The sequence below is a fragment of the Geotrypetes seraphini genome, chromosome 2 (genome assembly GCF_902459505.1).
Source record: "Geotrypetes seraphini chromosome 2, aGeoSer1.1, whole genome shotgun sequence".
NCBI lineage: Eukaryota > Metazoa > Chordata > Amphibia > Gymnophiona > Dermophiidae > Geotrypetes > Geotrypetes seraphini.
This window is the reverse complement of record NC_047085.1, coordinates 509,399,648-509,424,208: the sequence shown is the minus strand read 5'-3', so window position 1 is coordinate 509,424,208 and position 24,561 is coordinate 509,399,648. Positions and strand designations below refer to the sequence as shown.

General features: G+C 45.2%; 1 protein-coding gene across 1 annotated transcript in view; it reads left to right on the top strand.

The window, feature by feature from the left end:
- The window catches only part of LOC117354625 (zinc finger protein 493-like), a 106,537-nt gene extending 89,764 nt beyond the window's left edge, over positions 1-16,773 (top strand). Inside the window, exons 6-8 of the mRNA XM_033932433.1 lie at positions 13,996-15,457; positions 15,543-15,774; positions 15,859-16,773. Of these exons, the coding sequence (XP_033788324.1) occupies positions 13,996-15,457; positions 15,543-15,774; positions 15,859-16,737 (2,573 nt within the window). The 3' untranslated portion in view covers positions 16,738-16,773. The remainder of the gene's footprint in view (positions 1-13,995; positions 15,458-15,542; positions 15,775-15,858) is intronic.
- Positions 16,774-24,561: the final 7,788 nt, after the last annotated feature.

Genomic DNA, 24,561 nt, shown 5'->3' with positions numbered 1-24,561 from the left:
CTTTTGACGGGATACGCGGAAGGGGGCGGGCCCCCTCCGCCATAGTCCCAGGCCTCCTTCCCATTGGGGGTCGCCTCAAAGCCTTTTACCCTCGCTGGGAACAAGTCACGTCGGACGCATGGGTCCTTGGCGTGATCTCATCAGGATACTCTCTCAACTTTCGGGCCATTCCTCCGGACAACCCCCCAAGGAATTGCCCCCCCAACTGGACGCAGCTACCCCTACTCTTCTCCGAAGCTCGAGACCTGCTTCACCTGAGAGCAGTGGAGGAGGTTCCCCCCGGCCAACGGGGGAAGGGCTTCTACTCCCGTTACTTCCTGGTACCGAAAAAAACGGGAGACCTACGCCCAATACTAGACTTGAGACGCCTCAACAAATTTCTGGTACGGGAAAAATTTTGGATGCTTTCCCTACCGACCCTCTACCCTCTGATCGACGAGGGCGACTGGCTCTGCTCCCTCGATCTGAAGGAGGCGTACACACACGTCCCAGTGCACCCCGCTTACCGCAAGTTCTTGCGTTTTCAGGTAGGGGACTGGCACCTACAATACCGTGTCCTCCCCTTCGGTCTAGCATCGTCGCCTCGTGGTGGTCGCAGCTACCTTACGCTCCCAGGGCCTTCAGGTATTCCACTACCTGGAAGACTGGCTGATCAAAGCCCTGTCCAGGGAAGAGGTTATCTCAGCGACCCAACAGACTATTATCTACCTACAGAGTCTGGGGTTCGAGATAAACTTCCCAAAATCCCAACTACGCTCCTCCCAGTCCCTACAGTTCATCGGGGCCACGCTGGACACGGTTCGCCTCCGTTCCTTCCTCCCCCCTCCGCGTCTAGAGGCATTAGTAAGTCTGAGTCGAAGGATTTCCCTGCTGACCTCGGTATCAGCTCGGCAGATGATGACTCTTCTGGGCCAAATGGCCTCCACCGTCCATGTCACACCCTTCGCCCGCCTCCATCTGAGAATTCCTCAAAGGACACTGGCCTCTCAATGGCGTCAGGACCGGGACCCGATCAACCGCCCCGTGACAGTGACTCCTTCCTTGCATCGATCGCTCCGCTGGTGGGCCGACTCTTCAAATCTTTCCAAAGGTTTGCTCTTTCTCGCCCCCCCACACAGCAAGGTACTCACCACGGACTCATCAGAGTACGCTTGGGGGGCTCATCTGGATAGTCTACGCACTCAGGGGATGTGGTTCGAGATAAACTTCCCAAAATCTCAACTACGCTCCTCCCAGTCCCTACAGTTCATCGGGGCCACGCTGGACACGGTTCGCCTCCGTTCCTTCCTCCCCCCTCCGCGTCTAGAGGCATTAGTAAGTCTGAGTCGAAGGATTTCCCTGCTGACCTCGGTATCAGCTCGGCAGATGATGACTCTTCTGGGCCAAATGGCCTCCACCGTCCATGTCACACCCTTCGCCCGCCTCCATCTGAGAATTCCTCAAAGGACACTGGCCTCTCAATGGCGTCAGGACCGGGACCCGATCAACCGCCCCGTGACAGTGACGCCTTCCTTGCAACGATCGCTCCGCTGGTGGGCCGACTCTTCAAATCTTTCCAAAGATTTGCTCTTCCTCACCCCACCCCACAGCAAGGTACTCACCACGGACTCATCGGAGTACGCTTGGGGAGCCCATCTGGATGGCCTACGCACTCAAGGGATGTGGTCAGCAGAGGACCGTCGCTGCCACATCAACGTGCTAGAGCTTCGGGCCATCTATCTCGCAGCTGTAGCTTTTCAACATCTGCTCCACGACCGAGTGGTTCTCATCCGAACCGACAACCAGGTAGCAATGTACTACGTAAACAAACAAGGGGGAACAGGGTCTTGGTCCCTTTGTCGGAAAGCCCTGCGCCTCTGGAAATGGGCAATCTCCAACAACACCTTCCTTCGAGCGGTGTACATACAAGGAGAACAAAACTGTCTGGCGGACAGACTCAGCCGCCTCCTCCAGCCACACGAGTGGTCACTCTCAGATCCTACGACAAGTGTTCGAAAAGTGGGGGACGCCTCAAATAGATCTATTCGCATCCCCCCACAACCACAAGCTGCCTCTCTTCTGCTCCCGGATGTACTCCCCGGACCGACGCCTTCCTCCTCGACTGGGAGGGAAGGTTTCTGTACGCGTTTCCGCCGTTTCCGCTGATCCTGCGGACGCTGGTCCACCTGAAAACGGTGCAAGCCACTCTGATCCTGATTGCTCCTCGCTGGCCACGCCAGCCTTGGTTTTCCCTTCTACTTCAACTCAGTGTCAGAGATCCACTACCTCTGCCTCGGTTTCCCTCTCTACTATCACAGGGTCAGGGTTCGCTGTTACATCCCAATCTTCAATCTCTTCATCTGAATGCTTGGTTTCTTTCCCCCTGACTTCTCTCCCCGTGTCTCAATCAGTCAAGGAGATACTGGAGGCCTCTAGAAAGACCTCGACGAGAACCTGCTACTCCCAAAAGTGGACCAGATTCTCAGCCTGGTGCTCCTCTCATAGCCAGGACCCGGTATCGATTCCCGTCCCCCTGGTCCTTGACTATTTACTTCAATTATCTCACTCTGGCCTAAAGACCAACTCCATTCGGGTACACCTCAGTGCGATTGCGGCCTTTCATCAGCCCCTGGAAGGGAAAGCCCTCTCGCTCCATCCCTTAGTCTCTCGCTTCATGAAGGGTCTTCTGAATGTCCACCCTCCTCTCAAACCTCCTCCGGTGGTTTGGGACCTTAACGTGGTTCTGGCTCAACTAATGAAACCCCCATTTGAGCCCCTAGACAAATGCCATCCAAAATTCCTCACTTGGAAGGTGATTTTCCTGCTTGCGCTCACTTCCGCTCGGCGGGTTAGTGAGCTACAGGCTCTGGTAGCGGACCCACCCTTCACTGTATTCCATCATGACAAGGTGGTACTCTGCACTCATCCAAAGTTCTTGGCTAAAGTAGTGTCTGATTTCCATCTCAATCAGTCCATTGTCTTACCTGTGTTTTTCCCCAAGCCCCACTCTCACCCCGGAGAGGTGGCGCTCCACACTCTTGACTGCAAGAGAGCGTTGGCCTTTTACCTCCAATGCACTCAACCACACCGGAAAGTCCCTCAATTGTTTTTGTCCTTTGACCCAAACCGGCTAGGTCATCCAGTTTCCAAGCGCACCTTGTCCAACTGGTTGGCCGATTGCATCTCCTTTTGCTACACTCAGGCTGGTCTCGCGCTGCATGGTCGAGTAACGGGACACAAGGTCCGAGTGATGGCAGCCTCCGTTGCATTCCTTAAGGCCACACCTATTGAGGAAATCTGCAAGGCTGCCACGTGGTCTTCGGTTCATACTTTCACCTCCCACTACTGTCTGGACTCACTGTCCAGGAACGATGGCCGGTTCGGCCAATCGGTTTTGCGAAATCTATTTGCTTAAAGTGCCAACTTCCCTCCATCCCTTTTCAGTTAGCTTGGAGGTCACCCACATGTGAGAATATCATGCCTGCTAGTCCTGGGATAAAGCACAGTTACTTACCGTAACAGGTGTTATCCAGGGACAGCAGGCATATATTCTCACAACCCGCCCACCTCCCCGAGATTGGCTTCTTTGCTAGTTAAGTGAACTGGAGACCACGAGGGGATGTGCCCCCTAGTGGAGCAGGAAGGCACGCATGCGTGGAGCAGCAGAGCAAACTTAAATCTTCAATCAAGTTTGCTTGAAAATGCTTCCGCATCGGGGCTCCGTAGATGACGTCACCCACATGTGAGAATATATGCCTGCTGTCCCTGGATAACACCTGTTATGGTAAGTAACTGTGCTTTTCGGAGGGAAGAGAAGGGAAGCCAGCATGCACACTTTAGAGCCCCGAAGCATGAGTTCGCTACAAGCGATCTCCAAGCTGGTGAGAGGAGGGTTTTTTTTTGTTTGTTTGTTTTTTTAAATGTTGAGCAGCGACAGCAGCAGCAGGATTCAAGATAGATGACAGCTGGGCGGTCATTTAAATTAGCCGGGCAGAGCGCCCGGCTAAAAGGCCCTAGGGAGAACACTGACATTACATGCTGCAAACCTCTCCCACAAAACCCACATTAAAGGCTACAAACTGTGTATTCTACAAGTGATGCTATTTCCCCTTTAGCAACCAACTAACAAAACTAGGGTCACCTGTGTTGTTCCTTCACGGTGACCCCTACTTCTAGTACAGGAAACTGAAAGAAGACAGTTGCATCCCCCAACCCCCCATCTGTGCTCAGTCAGAAATTTAACAAATAGCTGTGGGCTCTATGTGGAAGTTTGTCCCATACTGGCAACCTGATTTGTTGCAATGTCCTCCAAGCCCTGGAAGATCCCTTTTTTTGCATCCAGCCATTCCCATTTCATCATTTCTCCAAAGTGTAAGTGAGGGTAGCTGTGGCTCTCTCCAGTATTTTAATGTAAACTTCTGAGCCAACACAATGCCTACATACAGAAAGGACATTAACACCTTTTCTAGTGCCTAGAGAGATACAAAGTTTGAAGCCAATTGAATGTCTGCTCGTAATGGGGACAGGATTCCACCAAAAAAAAGGGTGGGATTGCGATTTTGGTGAAATGGGGTTTGGGCTTGGTCATTGACCAGGTATATAGGGATCCTCATGGGAGATGTCTAGCGTTAGAGGGACTCTACAGGGGCAGAGGGTGACGATTGTGAATATATATGGACCTAATGTTGACCAGGTAGCGTTTTATTGTACGTTACAGGATGAGCTATTACCGTTCATTCAGGGGGTGGTGTTTCTGGGGGTGTGGATTTTAATGTGATCCCAGATGGGCGATTGGATCATTCCAAGGGAGGTAGAGGTTCTTCTCGGGAGAATACTCGAGCTTTTCGGGTATTTATGCACACTTTGAGGTTGGTGGACTGTTGGCGCATGGGATCCAGCGTAATTATACCCATTACTCTCATGCTCAACAAACTTATACCAGGATAGATGGGCTCTGGGTTTATAGGAATCAATGGGGAAAGATAAAGCAGGCTGAGATTGGGGGCATTCAGGTTTCGGACCATGCACCGGTGTCGGTGGAGTGTGCAGGGGTGGTGGCGGGGGGAGGTACCCGATACTGGAGACTTAATGATTTGTTGCTCAATGTGGAAGCGGAGATCCTTCAAAGTATAGCTACCTGTTTGGAGTTTAATGATACAGGGGAGGTGTCTGATGGGATTCTTTGGGATGCCTTGAAATCTGTCTTGCGGGGTGTTTTCATTAAGTGGGGAGCTCAATTTAAGTACCAGCAAGCTCGGGCTCAGCTATGTTTACGTGAACACTTGCTTTCTTTAGAATTGTTGCATAAGCGATCTCCGGACCCTCAGACGCTGGCACGGTTACGTCAGGTACGGGGTGATCTATCACAGCTCCAAATGGAAGAATACAATCATGTATGTGAGCGCTTTCAGTCCTATCTGTAGTGCACAATTGGCACGCTACATTAAAATAAAGCAGGCAAGATCTCTATTACAGCAATTCGAGACAGTGGTGGGACGGTGCAGGTTATGGATAAGGGTATTCGTAACTCTTTTTTGGAATATTACTGTCACCTGTACAGCGCTGATGGGGCCGGGAAGAAGGTGTACATAGCTTTTTAGATAGGATTTGTTTACCTGAGCTGTCCTCTGATGACCGAGCGCAGCTCAATGAGCCGGTCACATTGGGGGAAGTTTTGGGTGTAATCAGGGCTGCTAAGCCTGGCAAATCACCGGGGTTAGACGGGTATATGAGCTGTTTTTATAAGAAATTTGGAGCACAGGTGGCCCCACTGTTGGTACATATAGTGAATGGGGTCAAGGCAGGGGGGTCGCTTATTAGGCACCATGGGGGAGGCAGGTATTGTGATTCTTTTGAAACCAGGGGGGACTTGTTAAGTTGCAGTTCCTATAGACCTATTTCCCTTTTGAATGTGGATGCTAAAATAATTGCAAAATTTCTCGCTATATGTTTGGGTAAGTTGCTCCCCAGTTTGATTCATATGGATCAATCTGGCTTTATACAACTGCGGCAGGTGTGCGATAACATCCAACGAACTCTGCATTTGATGTGGCAAGTGCGGCGGGGATGAGATCCAGCGGTCTTGATGGCAGTAGACGCTGAGAAAGCTTTTGATCGGGTGTCGTGGGAATTCTTGTGGGCGGTTATGGGGAAGGTGGGATTGGGGAGAACCTTTTGTGAGTGGGTCCGCACGCTCTATCATGAGCCCCGGGCGTGTCTTAGGATTAATCAGACATACACAGATTTGTTTTCTATAGCGCGCGGTTCTCTGCAGGGCCGCCCGCTTTCCCCATTGCTCTTTGCTTTGTCCATAGAACCGTTGGCACTCTTGATCCGGAATCACCCTCAGTTGAAGGGGATTTTGGTAGATGGTATTGAACATCGTGTAGCTCTCTTTGCGGATGATAACCTTTTGTATATGGTGGATCCCGAACGTACAGTGGAGCACCTGTTACAAATTTTTGAGGATTATGAGAGCGTATCTGGTATTAAGATCAATTTAGATAAGACTGAAATGATGAAACTTACTTTAGGGGAGATCCAGGTTCTTGATCTCCAGGGTCGGTTTCCTTTTTAATGGGCGTCCAAGGGTATTAAATATTTAGGTATTTATTTGCCCATGTAATCAGATTGTTTATATGAGGCTATTTATCGGTTATCCGGAAGATTCATTTGGACTTCCAACACTGGCATTGGCTTTGGCAATCAATACATACCTGGAATGTTATTGCTCAGAAACTGGCTATTTAGATGGATGAAAGGACTTTGGGCAGGATTCACTAAAGGCCCGAAATCTATCCGATTCGTGTCCTATCCGTTTCCGAGTCATTGTAGCAGATCGATTCAGTAAAGCTTGTCCATGCAAATGGTCCAATCGTTAACACGCTGTTATTAGCGCTGAAACATTGATCGACACGCGTGCGCACTGTCTCCTTGTTGGTTTTAAAGCACATAACGCATGCGCTAGCTCTTTAGGACTTCACTGCGTAGAAATGGGGCGTGGTTTAATCGTGGACGTCATTAGCGGGGTCCAAATGCGCCTACTGCAAAGCATGGTTGTCGTGAAAAAGGCAATATAAGGAAAATGCGCTGTTGAATGCGCTGGGATCACGCGCTGTTATATACAGCCTATGAATCCCAGGAGGCTGTGTGGCTCTATCTGCCGTGAAGCACGTAGCAACCACTAGCGACACCCTGATGTCACATGCATGCGACAATCCAGCTGGAAGGAAGGGGAGGGATAGCTGGCCCTTAAAAGTTATTTTTGATTTTGTGTTTTTTTGGTATTTGGTATAAATATTTGAAATGTACAATGCGCAAGAAGAGCACGGGGTTTTAATCTGTGATTTTCTCGCCATGCGCATTATAAATCCGAGATTCACTCTCGCGCTCGCTATGTGCATTCTAAAAAAAAAAAAAAAATTTCTAACGCTTATGTACATGAAAGTTTACATATATTTTAAAGTTTAAATATATTTTGGATTTTTTGAGGGGTTGATATATATTTTTAATAGGGTTCTTAACATGCACGCGTCAGTTGCTAGGCAGAAATAGTCGGCGAGGATGTAAACGACTGGTTCTCAGCAGTCGTAACTTTTTGGAACGGAAAGGCCAGTCGGTTTGGACAAAATGGTATCATGAATCGACGCGTTAAGAAATTTACATGCCTTTTTACTCATTTGCATACACAGTTCAGATAGGGTGTGGACGAGGTCTGGAGGAAGGTCAGTGAATCGAGCCAGAGTTGGAAAGTGAGCACAAACCGAGCGGTAAACGATCGGTTTGCTTAGTGAATCCAGCCCTTTGATTCTATAGTACTTTTCTGCTGTTGAAGGGGGGGGGGGGGGGTTGGTCCTCTTATGTGGTTGTTATCACTGTTAAGGATGTTACTGAATTTTGTGTACACAGCGGTGATGGTTTACTGCAGATTTCACATGTGTTATTTTGGTTGTCTTTGATGCCGTTTATTTGTTTAAAAATTTAATAAACATTTAAATATTTAAAAATAAATAAATAAAATTGTGGAACACATAGACAAGCATGATTTAATGAGACGGAGTCAGCATGGGTTCAGCCGAGGGAAATCTTGCCTCACCAATTTGCTTGACTTCTTAGAAGGTGTGAATAAACATGTGGATAAAGATGAGCCGGTTGATATAGTATATCTAGATTTTCAGAAAGCTTTTGATAAAGTTCCTCACGAGAGGCTCCTGAGAAAATTAAAGTGTCTTGGGATAGGTGGCAAAGTTCAGTTGTGGTTTAGGAATTGGTTATCAGATAGAAAACAGAGGGTAGGGTTAAATGGACATTTTTCTCAATGGAGGAGAGTAAACAGTGGAGTGCCACAGGGTCTGTACTGGGACCGGTGCTATTTAATTTATTTATAAATGATCTGGAAATTGGAACGACGAGTGAGGTAATTAAGTTTGCAGATGACTCTAAACTGTTCAAAGTTGTTAAAACAAAACCAGAGAGAATTGACCCTAAGGAATCCACAGAGAAAAGAGTCCAGAGGAAACCAAAAAAAACACTTTGGAGTGACGATGTTCCTGAGATGGACATTATTGAAAATTTAAAAGTACTATAAGGTACAATTATGCAATCCACATGAAAATAAAATAATACACATAAAAACCTAAAGGACCTAGTCCGCTGAAAGCGTAGAACCCAACATGGCCTGCGTTTTGACAAGATAGTTGTCTTCAAGTCCTATGGTGGTAGATACGAGGAATAACTGATATGTGGAGAGTCGTGAGGAAAGCGCTGCTTTGGTTACAAGTGCAGTGTTCTCCCCAGTGCTTTTCAGCTGGGCGCTCCGCCCAGCAAATTTACATTATCGCCCGGCAGTCATCTGCCGAATCCTGCTGCCACCACTGCTTAACACGCAGCCTGAAGAGCCGCCGAAAGACTCCCGCCGGACTTTAAACAAAACAAACCCCAGCAAGCGACTCGAACCCAGCTTCCCTCCGAAACCGGAAGTTACGTCGGGGGGGGGGGGGGTAGGGAAGAGAAGCCGTCACGGATCATTAGAGCCCCAGAGCATGCGGGAGATAGGCCAGCCACGTAGGGAAGCTTACTTGCTCTTGCTTACTTCGGGCCTTTCTCGCTGCCGGGTCCTGCCTACTTTCTGTTTCCGCGAAGGCAGGACTCGGCAATGAGAAATGCCCGAAGTAAGCAAGAGCAGCAAGTTGTAAGCTTCCCTCTGTTGCTGACCTTTGGGAGATAGGTCAGCGACGAAGGGAAACTTGCAACTTGCCTTTATCTGTAGCGAATCTGCCGGGTGTGTGAGATGGGAGGAGAAATGCTGCTGTACCCAATTAGAGGGGGAGGGGGAAGAGAAATGCTGGTGCTTCTGCTGTACCCAATTGGGGGGGGGTAAGAGAAATGCTGCTGCTGCTGTACCCAATAGGGGGAGGGGGAAGAGTCATGCTGCTGCACCCAATTAGGGGGAGGGGGAAGAGAAATGTTGCTTCTGCTGTACCAATTTGGGGGGAGGAAAGAGAAATGCTGATGATACTGCTGTACCCAATGGGGGAGGGAAAGAGAAATGCTGCTGCACACAATTGGGGGGAGAGAGAGGGAAGGAGGGAGAAGGAAGATCAGGAAAAGGAGGAAAGAGATGCAAAGACCATGGGAGGGAGGGAAAGGAGATACCATACCATGGAGTGGAAGAGAGAGATGTCAGGGCATATGGGGGGGGGAAGCAGGGCCGGATTAAAGGATAGGCCCAGTAGGCACAGGCCTAGGGCATGAAATGGTCAGGGGGGCCCGCCAGTGCTGTGCTTTGGGGCCTCACCCTTGCTGGATTCGCTGGCAGCAGCAGCAGCCTCATCATCATCCCGGGCGCCTCCCCAAACCCGTTCCGACCCTCCTATCTCTCCCTCCTTCCCTCATAAGTGACATGCCAGAGGGAATCACGGCAGAAGAAAGCGCTGAAGCAGCCTGCTTAGAGTAGAGCAGTGCTGTTTAGAGTCTGATGATGGGAGGGACGGAGAGATAGGAGGGTCGTGGGGGGGGGGAAGAGTAGCAGTTTGCCCCGGGTGCTCGGCCTGGCGTCATGAACTTCTTTGGCTAGCAACAGCATTTACAATTCACTCCTGTTGACAGCTTCAGGCCTTCCTCTCTGCTGGATCCTGCCTACTTCTGTTTCTATGAAGGCAGGACCCGACAGAGAAAAAGGCCCGAAGCTGGCAACAGCAGTGAATTGTGAATGCTGCTGCCTGAAGAAGTACATGACACCAGGCCTTGGGTGACAGAAGGAGGAAAGGGAGCAGAGGGGGAGAGACTTGCTGCACCCAACTGGAGGGAGAAAGAAGATGAGGGAGGGAATGAAACGAGATGCCAGGGATTGGAGGGAAGGAGGAAAGTATGCCAGACCAAGGGAAAAGGAAGGGGGAAAGGAAGGAGAAGATGTCAGAGCATGGAGGGGGAGGGAGAGATGGAAGAAAAGGAAAGAAATGAGATGCCAGAGAATCAGGGAAGGGAAAATACCAGACTGTGGGGTGTGAAGGAAAGAAAGGAGAAGAGAGACTTCCCAGAGCATAGGGGATGGGGTGTTGACAGAGAGAGAAAAATGGAGAGGTGGCAGAGCTGAAATCAATCATGTTCAAAGGAGAAGAGAAGGGGCACAGGATATACAGTTTATTGAAGGAGCATAAAAAGAGGGAAGATGCCATATGGAACGGGGAGAGGGCGGACAGTGGATGGAAGGGGCTGATGCTGCATGGAAGAACGGACAGATGCTGGCTAGAAAGAAGAGTGAAGACAAGATGATTAAAGCAGAAACGACAAAAGGTAGAAAAATTTTTTTTGTTGCTTTACGTAGAATCAAGTAGTATTGTATCTATTGATTAAAGTTTATAAATAGGAAATGGAAATAAGGCAGTTTTTTGGGGACTAAACCCCTTTCCTCAGGTCAGGACAGGATATCATAACAGCAGGGGTGCCCAAATGGTCGAACGCGATCGACCAGTAGATCGCAAAGGCAATGTGAGTCGATCGCGTTGCCTTGGCAATCTTTTTCTTCCTGCCTTCCTGAGCCAGGCCAGGCACGTACAAGCGCCGGACTCACAAGACTTCACCTCCGACATCAATTCTGACGTCAGAGAGGAAGTTCTGGGCCAGCCAATCGCTGCCTGGCTGGCTTGGAACTTCCTCTCTGACGTAAGAATTGACATCAGAGGTGAAGTCTTGTGAGTCCGGCGCTTGTACATTCCTGGTCTGGCTCGTGGAAGCAGGGAGAAATCGGCATGGTGGCTTAGGGGGTAGGGAAAGAATCGGGGAAGTGGAGAAATTGGCACGAAGGCTTGGGGGGGCAAGGGGAGAGAGAAAGAAAGAGAGACAGAAAAGGGGAGGGGCAGAAAGAAAAAAATATTGGATTTATAGTCAGAAGAAGGAAGTGCAAACAGAGACTCATGAAATCACCAGACAAAAAGGTAGGAAAAATGATTTTATTTTCAGTTTAGTGATCAAAATGTGTCTGTTTTAAGAATTTATATCTGCTGTCTATATTTTGCACTATGGCCCCCTTTTACTAAACCGTAATAGCGTTTTTTAGCGCAGGGAGCCTATGAGCATCGAGAGCAGCGCAGGGCATTCATTGCATCTCCCTGCTCTAAAAACCAGTATTGCGATTTAGTAAAAAGGGAGGGAGTATATTTGTCTATTTTTGTATAGTTGTTCCTGAGGTGACATTGCATAGAATCGTCTGCCTTGACCTCTTTGAAAACCCGCGGAATATAAATGATAATTAACATTTTCTCTGCATACAGTTTGCTTTGTGTTTTTTAAAAAATTTTATTGTTGGTAGATCATTTTGACTTGGTCATTTTAAAAGTAGCTCGCAAGCCCAAAAAGTGTGGGCACTCCTGCTGTAGAGCCATTTCTTGTATGACTGGATGAGCTATATTTATCTTTTTTTTTAGTTGTTTAAATTCATGCAGAAATAAATGGCTAGATTGAACCTAATGACTTCATTAATGCCTTTCCCTTTTTTAAACCTCTATACCATTTGAAAGAGGGCAAATACTTCTTAAATTTAGTAAAAATATTCTGGCACAAGTGTCAAATCTTAAAAAAGGAAGTCATATTGAGCATTGGAAAATAATAATAATAATTAACTAATAAAAATAGTATACATTTAGGGCTCCTTTTACTAAGTTACGATAGTGGTTTTAGTGTGTGCTTAGCGAGCGGAGGAATTGCCATGCGCGCTAGATGCTAACGCCAGCATTGAGTTGGCGCTAGTTTTCCCACATAGCGCAGGGGTTTGTGCACGCTAAAAATGCTAGCGCATCTTAGTAAAAGAAGGGGTTAATTTTCCCCACCACCAAATTTCCCCATCCCGCCCCACCCGGCTACTTTTTCATGCCACCCGGCTGGAAAAAATTTCTGGGGAGAACACTGAAGTGGATCGATTTTTCACTCTGTCAAAAATTATAAAGAATAGGGAACACTCGAAGAAGTTACAGGGAAATACTTTTTAAAACCAATTGGAGGAAATTTTTTTTCACTCAGAGAATAGTTAAGCTCTGGAACGCATTGCCAGAGGATGTGGTAAGTCTATTATTGAGAAAGATACGGGGGAAGCCACTGCTTGCCCTGTATCATAGAAACATAGAAAAATGACGGCAGATAAGGGCCATAGCCCATCAAGTCTGCCCACTTCATAGACCCACCCCCCTGAGTCTGCTCTCCTGGAGATCCCTCTCCTAATGACCCATCCTTAACTCCACCCTCTTAAGGATCCCACATGGGCATCCCATTTACCCTTAAAATCTGGCACGCTGTTGGCCTCGATTACCTGTATTGGAAGCTTGTTCCAATGATCAACCACTCTTTCGGTGAAGAAATACTTTCTGGTGTCCCCATGAAATTTCCCGCCCCTGAGTTTAAGCGGATGCCCTCTTGTGGCTGAGGGTCCCTGGAGGAGGAAAATATCTTCTTCCACCTCGATACGTCCGGAGATGTATTTAAATGTCTCAATCATGTCTCCCCTCTCCCTACGTTCCTCGAGAGAGTAGAGCCGCAGCTTGTTCAGCCTCTCTTCGTATGAGAGATCCTTGAGCCCCGAGACCATCCTGGTGGCCATCCGCTGAACTGACTCTGCTCTTAGCACATCTTTACGGTAATGTGGCAGGGATTATTGCTATTCCTTGGGTTTTGGCCTGATACTTGTGACTTGGATAGGCCACCATGAGAACAGGCTACTGGGCTTGATGGACCATGGGTCTGACCCATTAAGACCATTCTTATGTTCTCATGTAACTCTATTCATCATATACTGTATACTACCATATCAGACCATAAATGCATTACTTGCAATCCCATTACATAAACACCAAAAAATGCAAAGAGGAACCCTCTCTTCCCCTCCCCACAGGACCACATTACAATACGTGGGATCTAGTGATTTTTGTGAAGGAGTAGGATTGAGCCCCAGCAATTTTTGGCCTTCTCAGCTCAACTCTCAAAATGGCTGTCATGATCTCGTATGCTGTTTCATGAGATTGGTGCCAGAGGTTGGGCAGCCATTTGAGATCATAGCCAGCATGGGTAGGAGTGACTGGGGAATCACTCCTACCTTGACTACAACCCTAGACCACCAGGGTTTGTGAAATAGCCCCAAGGGGGGTATCTGCAGGAACAAGGGAGTGGCAGCTGCTTCTATTCAGAGGGGAGAAAGATGGATGGAGCAGGACAAAGCATAAATGTTGGCCTCCATTGAAAATGCAAGTTCCGTTTCGGCCATAGAATTTTGGAATAAACCAAAATTAGGCAGTAAAAGGATTTTGGGCGGATTGATTAGTTTCTACCCATGCCATTTCCAGTAAACATTTTGTCATTTCAGAAACCTGCAGTGTTTTTAGAAGAACACTTCAGCAAATAGTTTTCAATTAAGAAAGTTCCATTTGAATCCGCACATAGAAAATCCCAGTGTAAGATAACTAGTCCTCCTCTTAAAAACCACCACTGTCTTCTGGCACATGATTAACATCTTCTGTTTATATCCAACAGATCATCAGATCACACAAGAAAAGAAGAGAGAAAAGAAGCAAGGAGAAGATCCTGTAGAAATAGAACAAGTCCAAAGACAACCGGGAAACGTCTGTGAGAATATTTCCTTGGGAATTGAGAGGATTAACACAAAGAATTGTAAGCAGGAATCAAAGGAGCAGAGAGACCCTACAGGAGACTCAAGGGATGGAAACCTAACAGAGAGACCCTTCCAAATTAATAGTAGTGATAAAGTGACTTCTGAAGTCCACCATGGTAAGAGAAAAGGAAAAACACACCACAAAGAGTTTACATGTATTAAATATAAGAGGAGCTTTCCCTTGATTTCAGAACTCCAAAGGCACAAAAGCAAACATAAAAATGAGAAACTAGATACTTTCACTGAGTGTAATAAAAGCTTCACTCAACTTTCAACTCTAAATATTCACCAACAAACCCACACAGCAGTCAAACCATTTACATGTCCTGAGTGTAATAAAAGTTTTACTCATGTTTCAGGCTTAAAAAGACACAAGATTATCCACATGGAAGACAAACTACATGCATGTACTGAGTGTAATAAAAGCTTCGTTTGGCTTTCAGAACTAAAAATTCACCAGAGGATCCATACTGGAGACAAACCATATACATGTACTGAGTGTAATAAAAGCTTCACTAACCTTTCAAATCTAAAACGTCATCAAATGATTCACACGGGAAACAAACCATTTTCATGTACTGAATGTAATAAAAGCTTCACTCGGCTTTCAGGGTTAAAAATTCATCAGAGGATCCATGAGAAACAATTTACATGTACTGAGTGTAATGAAAGCTTCACTCAACTTTCAACTCTAAAAATTCACCAGCAAACCCACACAGCAGTCAAACCATTTATATGTACTGAGTGTAATAAAAGCTTCACTTGGCTTTCAGAGCTAAAACGCCATCAACTGATTCACACGGGAAACAAACCATTTACATGTACTGAGTGTAATAAAAGCTTCACTCAACTTTCAGTGCTAAAAGGTCATCAAATGATTCACACGGGAAACAAACCATTTACTTGTACTGTGTGTAATAAAAGTTTCACTTGGCTTTCAGTTCTAAAAAGACACCAGATGATCCATACAGGAGAAAAACCATTTACATGTACTGAGTGTAATAAAAGCTTCACTCGGCTTTCAGAGCTAAAAGGGCACCAGGGGATTCATACAGGAGAAAACCCATTTACATGTACCGAGTGTAATAAAAGCTTCACTCTGCTTTCAGAGCTAAAATTTCACCACAGGATCCATACAGGAGAGAAACCATTTACGTGTACCGAGTGTAATAAAAGCTTCACTAGGCTTTCAGAGCTAAAAAGACACCAGAGGATCCATACAGGAGAAAAACCATTTACATGTACTGAGTGTAATAAAAGCTTCACTCAGCTTTCAGTGCTAAAACTTCATCAAATGATTCACACGGGAAACAAACCATTTACATGTACTGAGTGTAATAAAAGCTTCACTCGGCTTTCAAATCTAAAAAGACACCAAATGATTCACACGGGAAACAAACCTATTTACATGTACTGAGTGTAATAAAAGCTTCACTCGGCTTTCAGTGCTAAAATATCATCAAATGATTCACACGGGAAACAAACCATTTACATGTGCTGCGTGTAATAAAAGCTTCATTCGGCTTTCACATCTAAAACGTCATCAAATGATTCACATGGGAAACAAACCATTTACATGTACCGAGTGTAATAAAAGCTTCACTCTGCTTTCATATCTAAAACAACATGAAATTATTCACATGGGAGACAAATCATTTACATGTACTAAGTGTAATAAAAGCTTCAGTCGCCTTTCAGAGCTAAAACTTCATCAAATGATTCACACAGGAAAAAAACCATTTACATGTACTGAGTGTAATAAAAGCTTCACTCAGCTTTCAGTGCTAAAATATCATGAAATGATTCACACGGGAAACAAACCATTTACATGTACTGAGTGTAATAAAAGCTTCACTCTGCTTTCATATCTGAAACAACATGAAATTATTCACACGGGAAACAAACCATTTACATGTACCGAGTGTAATAAAAGCTTCACTCTGCTTTCATATCTAAAACAACATGAAATTATTCACATGGGAGACAAATCATTTACATGTACTAAGTGTAATAAAAGCTTCAGTCGCCTTTCAGAGCTAAAACTTCATCAAATGATTCACACAGGAAAAAAACCATTTACATGTACTGAGTGTAATAAAAGCTTCACTCAGCTTTCAGTGCTAAAATATCATGAAATGATTCACACAGGAAACAAACCATTTACATGTACCGAGTGTAATAAAAGCTTCACTCTGCTTTCATATCTAAAACAACATGAAATTATTCACACGGGAAACAAACCATTTACATGTACTGAGTGTAATAAAAGCTTCACTCGGCTTTCAAATCTAAAAAGACACCAAATGATTCACACGGGAAACAAACCATTTACATGTACTGAGTGTAATAAAAGCTTCACTCAGCTTTCAGTGCTAAAATATCATGAAATGATTCACACGGGAAACAAACCATTTACATGTACTGAGTGTAATAAAAGCTTCACTCGGCTTTCAGTGCTAAAATATCATGAAATGATTCACACAGGAAACAAACCATTTACATGTACTGAGTGTAATAAAAGCTTCAGTCGGCTTTCACATCTAAAACGTCATCAAATGAGTCACACGGGAGAAAAACCATTTACATGTACCGAGTGTATTTAAAGCTTCACTTACTAGCCTTTGGAGGTGAGCCGGGAGACAGCGCTTTGCAGCGCTTGCTGTGCACAATATATGGATAGATTTCTGTCCTCTCCTGCGTCGCCGATGTCCACCCGCACTCAAAAAAAGGATCGGGACCGCCCGCAGCACGGCGCTGACAAAATGGCGCCGGTCACCTCCACAGCCACGATTCAGCAAATAGCGCTGGAGGCGCTGACGGCCCTTACTCAAGCAGCAACAGTGGCAATGCAGCCCAGCATAGAAAAACTTTCTGAACAGCTCCAAAAGCTTGAAAATCTACTTATGGAGACTACTAGCCGCACCACAGCGCTGGAGACTCGGATTTCCAGCGTCGAGGATACACAGAAGGCACATGACACCACATTACAGGAACTGCAGGCTCTGACCCAAAAACAAGCAGAAAGACTGGATGATCTTGAAAATAGATCCATAAGATCTAACTTACGTTTTTTGGGGATTCCGGAAACAGTATCCGGTCCTAAGCTCCTGCAGGTGCTGGAGGCCTGGCTGACCAGTTCCTTTCCCTTGAAGGAGGGCCTGGGGCCTATTCGACTGGAGAGAGCACATCGGCCAGGCCGAGAACAAGCAAGAGAGGCGAGGCCTCGCATGGTAATAGCCAAACTTTTAAACTATAACCATAAAGTGGAAATCTTGCGCAAATATAAACAACTTCAGGAGACTTTAGCATTTGAGGAGTCTGAGGTGCGCATTTTCCAGGACTACTCTGTGGCCTTAACCGAGCGCAGGAAGCAATTCTACCCACTTTGCTCCTCTTTGGCTGAAAAAAATACGCTTTCTCTTTTTATATCCAGCCACTTTGAAAATTTACCATCAGTGACGCTGGCAGGTATTTGAGGCCGCGGCTGAGGCGGCCCTTTATGTGAACACTCAGGTGTTGCCCCAGTCGGACCTTACATGAGAGAGCACATGGTGTGCTTCCTTGTTTGTCACATGCTCCTGTGTGCCTCTGACATTGTGGATGCACCGGGATCTCCTGGTTTGGGGGAAGCCTGGATCTCAGATAATATGGCTGTTACTTGCTATTCTGGTTTAAGTTTGTTTACAATTTTGTGTTTTTTCTTGTTCTAGTTCAGAAATTGATATACTGTATATTTGAGCTCATCCTAACGTTCATTTGCTCTGCAGACTGCTCTTATGACTATTGTATTTACTGTATGGGAACTCGGGGCCCGGAGTGGCATTGTTTTGTGATCTTTCACACCTTTGGGACCGCCTAGGGCGAAACTGAGGCTGTGACCACAACCATACAATTGGGGAGAAGATTGGGAAGGGAGGGGGGGGGTTGGGGTTCCAGGAGGGGGGGAGTCCTTGGCCTACGTGGTTGCTGCTGGTATTCTTTCGATTATTGGGAAGGGTGGGATCAGACCCTGCTGCGAAACTCCTGCACCTGACATTTACCATGGTACTGGTGCTGCTCGGGCAGGTCCTGAGCGTCATGTGGCTGCCCTGGGTATGGCTGGGAACCCGGGGTGGATTTTTTCCGCACTTAGCATTTTATATGTTTGTACTAGCCCCTTTTATACCTGCTGGCTAACACTTTGAGAATAGTATCCTGGAATGTTTCGGGCATTACCTCTCCCATAAAACGAACAAAAATTTTAACACAGCTCAAACGACATAAGGTAGACATAGCCTGTCTGCAAAAAATGTGTTTTCCTATGTTTAATCTTTTATATAACGAATGTATTTCATAACCCTATTTTTACCCAATGTTGTGTAACAAGTTTTAACCTTTGTAAGCATTGTAATTCCTAAAGTTTGTTTTGTTTGTCTGTTTGTTCTCTTTTAACTAAATTTGATTTGTACATCGCTTTGAATTAGAGAAAGCGATTAATCAAGAATAAATAAAAAACTTGAAACTTGAAAAACCTGACTTACAGACTTGGAACATCAGAAATTGAGGAGGTCCTGGGTAGCCACAGTGCATGCAGCATCTTCAACTCATAAGCGGGCAGGGGTGGCGATACTGATTAGTAAGACATTGCCTTACACTGCAAAAGTAGTAGCCTCGGACCCACAGGGCCGCTACCTCTTGCTGCAGTTGTCAGTAGGCACATATTCCTTTTACTTGATGAATGTATATGCACCTAATACCTATGACCATTCCTTCTTTGAGGGTCTCACTGCCATGCTTCTTGGGCGGGTTACTGATCCGGTATACATTGCAGGGGATTTCAATCAGGTGTTTGACCTGACTTGTGATCGTTCTCAGCCGGGACCTGGTGCGAGTATATCTCATACCAGAGGCCTGCCCTATCTTTGCGCCACTTTAGATTTGGTGGACCCGTGGAGAATTCTCCATACCACTGAACGGGATTACACACACCGCTCCAGAGCACATAACACACAATCTAGGATAGATTACATCCTTACCACGCGCAGAGATTTCTAAATGTGGATGCAGCGGTAATAGTCCCGGCGGTGATTTCAGATCACGCGATGATCTGGCTAGATGTGAATGTATAGCTTATGTAATAGCCCTTTTTAATATGGTGCTCTTTCCCAAATGGTTATATCGCAGCAGAGGTTTTACCTCTGCTGCTGTCCCATGCACATAACATTCGTTTAACGAAAGAGCTACAGCGTTTTCTATGGGGTAGTAAGCGACCACGTATGCCCTTGCTACGGATGTGTCTGCCCAGGGATAGGGGGGGCTATGGTTTATTAAATGTATGTTGGTATGCTATGGCTTGTCAGATGAGACATATTAATGATTGGTTTAGAGGAACATCTGATTTTTCTGCTACACCACTGGAGTTATCTTTGCTGGCTCCGTTCCATGTGAGCTATTTTCTATATGTGGCGGATCCGAGGATGCGTCCTTTGGTGTCTCACTACCCCATTTTTACGCCGGCCAGAAGGACATGGAGATGGGTCTGTAAAACAGCCAAATTGTCTTCTAGAGTGTCTTTATATTTGCCTATACAGGGCAATGGAGCTTTCCAGCCTGGCATGCAAAATGCCACCTTTCTTAGGTGACAAGCAGAAGGTCTACAATATCTTTTTCACCTGTTTTCGGAGGAGGGGAGCCTGGTCACATTTGCCGAGCTGCAACGAACTTTTGACCTACAGGCTAATGATCTCTTCGCCTATTACCTGATCCGTCACTATGTTCAGTCCCTCCCAGTGGCTGCCCTTACTGAAGTCTGCAGGGAGGCGCTTTCGAACTCTTCAGCCTTTCAGCCCAACAAAAGATTCCTCTACGATTTCATATTGTGGGGATCTGGGATTGCCAACCAAGTACGAATCTGGATATATTAGCGACAGCATGGGCTGAGGACTTGCATTGCCAGTTGACTGCTCAACAGTTACAACAGGTCCTGAAGAACATTCAGAAGGTGTCACCCAATATTACTCACTGGGAAATGCAATTGAAAATTGTTCTTAGACTTTACATTCCACCGGAACGTGCAGCCCGGATGGGGATTACTGCGTCGCATTCTTGCCCGAAATTCAATCAGGCTCACGCATCTTTGAGTCACATGTTTTGGGCCTGCCCCGCAATCCAACAGTTTTGGAGACATCTTGGCCTATATACCACATCGCTTTGGGGAAGGCGATGGCTTCCGCAACTGAGGGCGTTATTTGGATTTTATAATATAGCCTCGCCCAAACCCAGGGGAATGTCAGCATTTATCTCCAGAGCCCTTTTGATGGGAAAAAAGCTATCCTCACCAACTGGCTCTCCTGTGATCCCCCGTCATATGTACAATGGAGATCCCTAATGATAGTGCACGCAACACTGGAGAGATGCATGGTGGGAGACTTGACTCTTGGCCCGGGTCGCAAATTTTGTCAGGTGTGGGAGCACTTCTGGCAGGACCTCACACCGCGTGCTCGCAGTAGACTTTTGAATCTTTAAGATTTTATTCCCACTCTCAGCTGTTGGACTGGCCATGGATTCTTGGGGAGGGGGGGGGGGGATGGGAGGGGAACTGATTATATTGTTGAATATGTTATTTCCTGAATGGTACTACTGTTTGTATTTGCTTCTTACTGCTGGAATAATAAAAATAATTTAAACATAAAATAGCATTTACACCTGGGAACTGCGCCAAAGAAAAGATGGTGCAAGTGTCTGTGACTAAATTTAAATGATGGTTAAATCTTCCAGAAAAGGAATTAAAACCCACCCAGCTATAGTTGATATTGAAGCCTTAAGGTCTCCTCCCTTAAACTTTCTTTCTCTAATTTGCAGTCTGACTTTAGTACTATTGGGTTCAAAGCTGAGTGGGACGGGCACAGACTGGGTCCACGTGTCATTTTCTAGGCCTTAAACAGGCTGTTCCAAGTAGATGGAACAGCATCTATAAAATGCTAGTATCCATAAGTATTTATCCAAACGGCACTCAATTTTTATATATAAATGTTCTTGTGAGGATCACCAATTGAACTCTCACCAAGATATATATCAAGCTCAATATATACCTCAAACTCCTCACCTCTAATGTATAATCCCTAGCTCCTCAGAAGTACCACCTGGGCTCAAAAGCTTTCACAGCCCTAGGCTTTATGTACTACCTCCTCATTGGAGCCATTATCAATTTTTACTCACAAACTTTATTTTTAAATTTTTATTCAACAACCCTTCTAGCATATTTCAAGGGTACTTAGCTTTTAATTAGGGTCTTCTTTTGAGGGAAATAGGAGCCAACATGTTTCACTCACAGAAGGATTTTTTCAAGGCTTATCATCCCTATTTAAAAAACAAAACTGTTTAGTTTATTTCTAAAACGTTTATGTTGAAATATTTTTTATTAAAGTTTCAAGAAAGTGCAGGTAAAGCAGTAACAAACATGAACCAAATTCTTTCATATGTGCACAAACCAATCCTCTCCCACCCTACCTCCCCCCCCCCCCACGTCTAGGAGTAAAGTCCAACAACAACTCAGGTAGCATGTGTTTAACCTCATAAGTTGTGTAATCTACCGCGAGCAAGAGGAGTAAGGTCCATCCAGAAGTGGTTCCCAAATCTGACAAAAGCGGCAACCTGGGCCTTGGTCAAGATCCCCAACCTGTCTCGGCTCCAAAGAGGTGTGAACGATCATCAAGGATCTCCATTGGCTATATGATGGTGGGTCCTGGGACAGCCAGTTGGCCAATATCACTTTTTTGGCCATGAGCAACACTCTAGTCACAAAAGCTGTCATCCCTTTAGATTTCGGCGTTGCGATAGTATAATATCCGAAGAGTGCTCTTGGCGTAGGACACTATCGCCTTCCCCAGAGAGATGTTGTATAATGTCCAAGACCAGGCCAAAACTGTAGAATGCGGGGACATGTCCAAAGCATATGTCCCAAAGAAGCGTGGGCCAACCTCTGTTTTAGAAGTGTTTCCATTAATTTGCTTACCCCAGAAGTCAGACTTACTGGCCTGTAATTGCCTACTTCTATATCGCCTAGTAGACCAGTATAATTCCTTTACGGATGGGTATTGTACCTCACTGCTACCAGCAGATGGAGACTGAGATCAAATGTATATCAGTATAGCTTCCCCCCTAAGAATCCAGTCTTCCTCAGTCTCCAGTAGCAGGTGGTAAGGCTAATTCGTCTCCCCTCTTAGAACTGTTGGAACTTTGTTTTTGGGCTCCTGGTTCCCCTTTTGTGCCGAACAGACCTTGGACAGGTCCTGTTTTGTGATCTTTCTGACCTCGTGGGTGTCAAACTCGATGGGGTCTCATGCTGGGTCCCTCCACCCACCTTCTTCCACCTCCCCATATTTTTCTAGAGGTGCCTCAACTGGCATCCTGGCCCCCTGGTTGGAAAGCCCTCCAACTTTGAGAGCCATGGAATCTGTTCTGTAAAAAAAATAAATCAACAAATCCTGAGCTGTGCCAGTCTAAAGGGCTAATTTCCCTTTACTGTACTGTTTCCGTTGAAGAATCTATTTTATCTGCTGATAGTTTGGCTGGTTTTTTTTTCAATACCAAAATACAAAAATTGAGGTTTACTTTAGCTGATCCTATTAATCATCATTGGTGTTTCCCTATCCTTCAGGGTGCAGAAGTTCCCAGAGTAGATTTGAGTTGGAACAAATTTACAACTATTGACTGGCAAACCTTTTGTAAGTTCTATAACAAGTATGTTAATTCATACTGCAGACTTGGCAGCTGTCCTCCAAATGTTATGAAAGCTGCCCCAGTCAACATCAATGCCAAATTGTTGATTTGGGTTAATTTCTTGTTATCCATAGGGAAGTTTCCTGAGGAACAGGATCAAATTGTGATTACGCCAATTATAAAAAATACTAAAGAACCATTTAGTAGCCCTGATTGTTCTGCTTCTGTTTAGTGCTTGTTTTGCCCTCCCACCTTGGCTGTGCTAGATTTTTTTTTCCTTTCTTTTTCCCCTTTTCTTTCTCTGTTCTTGTTGTTGGGAGGGGTGGGTGGGTAGGAGGCTGGTTGGGGTGGGTCTGGGGTTTGGGATATCTTTGCTATTTTGCATTTGGTGCACCAGACCAGTGTTTGTTGTACTCATTGCTTTTTCTGCCTTTACTGTGCTCTGTACACTGATTGTTTTTCGTACACATGTTAACCAGCCTGCGGGTGCTACGCTTTTTCCTATCATGTTTATTGACTTGTTGGTCCTTTTTATCATCTTTATCTTTTGATGCTCTGTGTGTTTGCCCGTCTATAATAAAAAAACAGTTTTCCATTAAAATAAGTGGGGGGTGGGGGGTTGTGACCTTGATCCTTGGGGCCCTGAGACTGATGTGACTGCATTCTTATCTGTAGTTGTGCCTACTAGTCACTTTGTTTGAAAACTGATGATAATACTTTAATAATTAGTTAGTTAAGACTCTATTTATATAGTTTTTACCATTGTATGGATGACCACATTTATATTGTCTGCTTTCTTTTTTATCATCATCAATAAAAATGTTTCACCTTAAGAATCATCTAATATTGCATCTAATTTTAGACCCATTGCCAGTATTCCTCTGGTTACTAAATTACTGGAAGGACTGGTAAACGCTGAATTAGTTACATTCTTGGATAAGTTTAGCATTTTGCATGATAATCAGGTTTTAGTACCGAAACAATCATGGCCTCTTTGTTTGATTGTCTGCACTCATTATTCAGTCAAGGTTTAAGCGTTTTAATTTTGCAGCCAGATCTGAGCAGCACTTTCGATCTGGTAGACCATACCATTCTTTTAGATTGCTTAGAATCCATTGGAGTTGCGGGAAATGTCTTGAACTGGTTTCGTGGATTCCTTGGTAAAAGATCGTACCAAGTGTTCAAGGATGATACTTTGTCCTATCGTTGGGAAAATTCCTGTTGGGCTTCCCAGAGCTTGTCTCTGTTCCCTACCTTGTTTAACATTTACCTTGTCTCTTTGGGAAATTTGTTGCAAAGTTTAAAGCCCAAGTTCTATATTTATGCAGATGACATTACTATAGTCATTCGTTAACCTCTCTGTCACCTGAATTCATAAATTCTTTAGTGACCATTTTAAATCAGATTGAACTCTGGAAGACTGCTTTTAAATTGAAACTAAATGCAGAAAAAAAACTAAATTCTTTTTAGCAATTCCCAACGATAAGATTAAAGAAACAATAATACATGTGAATGGTTTGTACTATAATATAGAACAATCCATAAAAATATTGGGTGTGACTCTGGATAAACATCTTACACTGGAACAACATACTGATTTACTGTTTAAGAAATGTATCTCGGTGCTTTGGAAGCTTTGCACCATTACAAGTATTTTGACGAAACCTCTTTTCGTTTATTGGTACAGTCCTCTATCTTAAGTATTCTTGATTACTGTAATATTATAA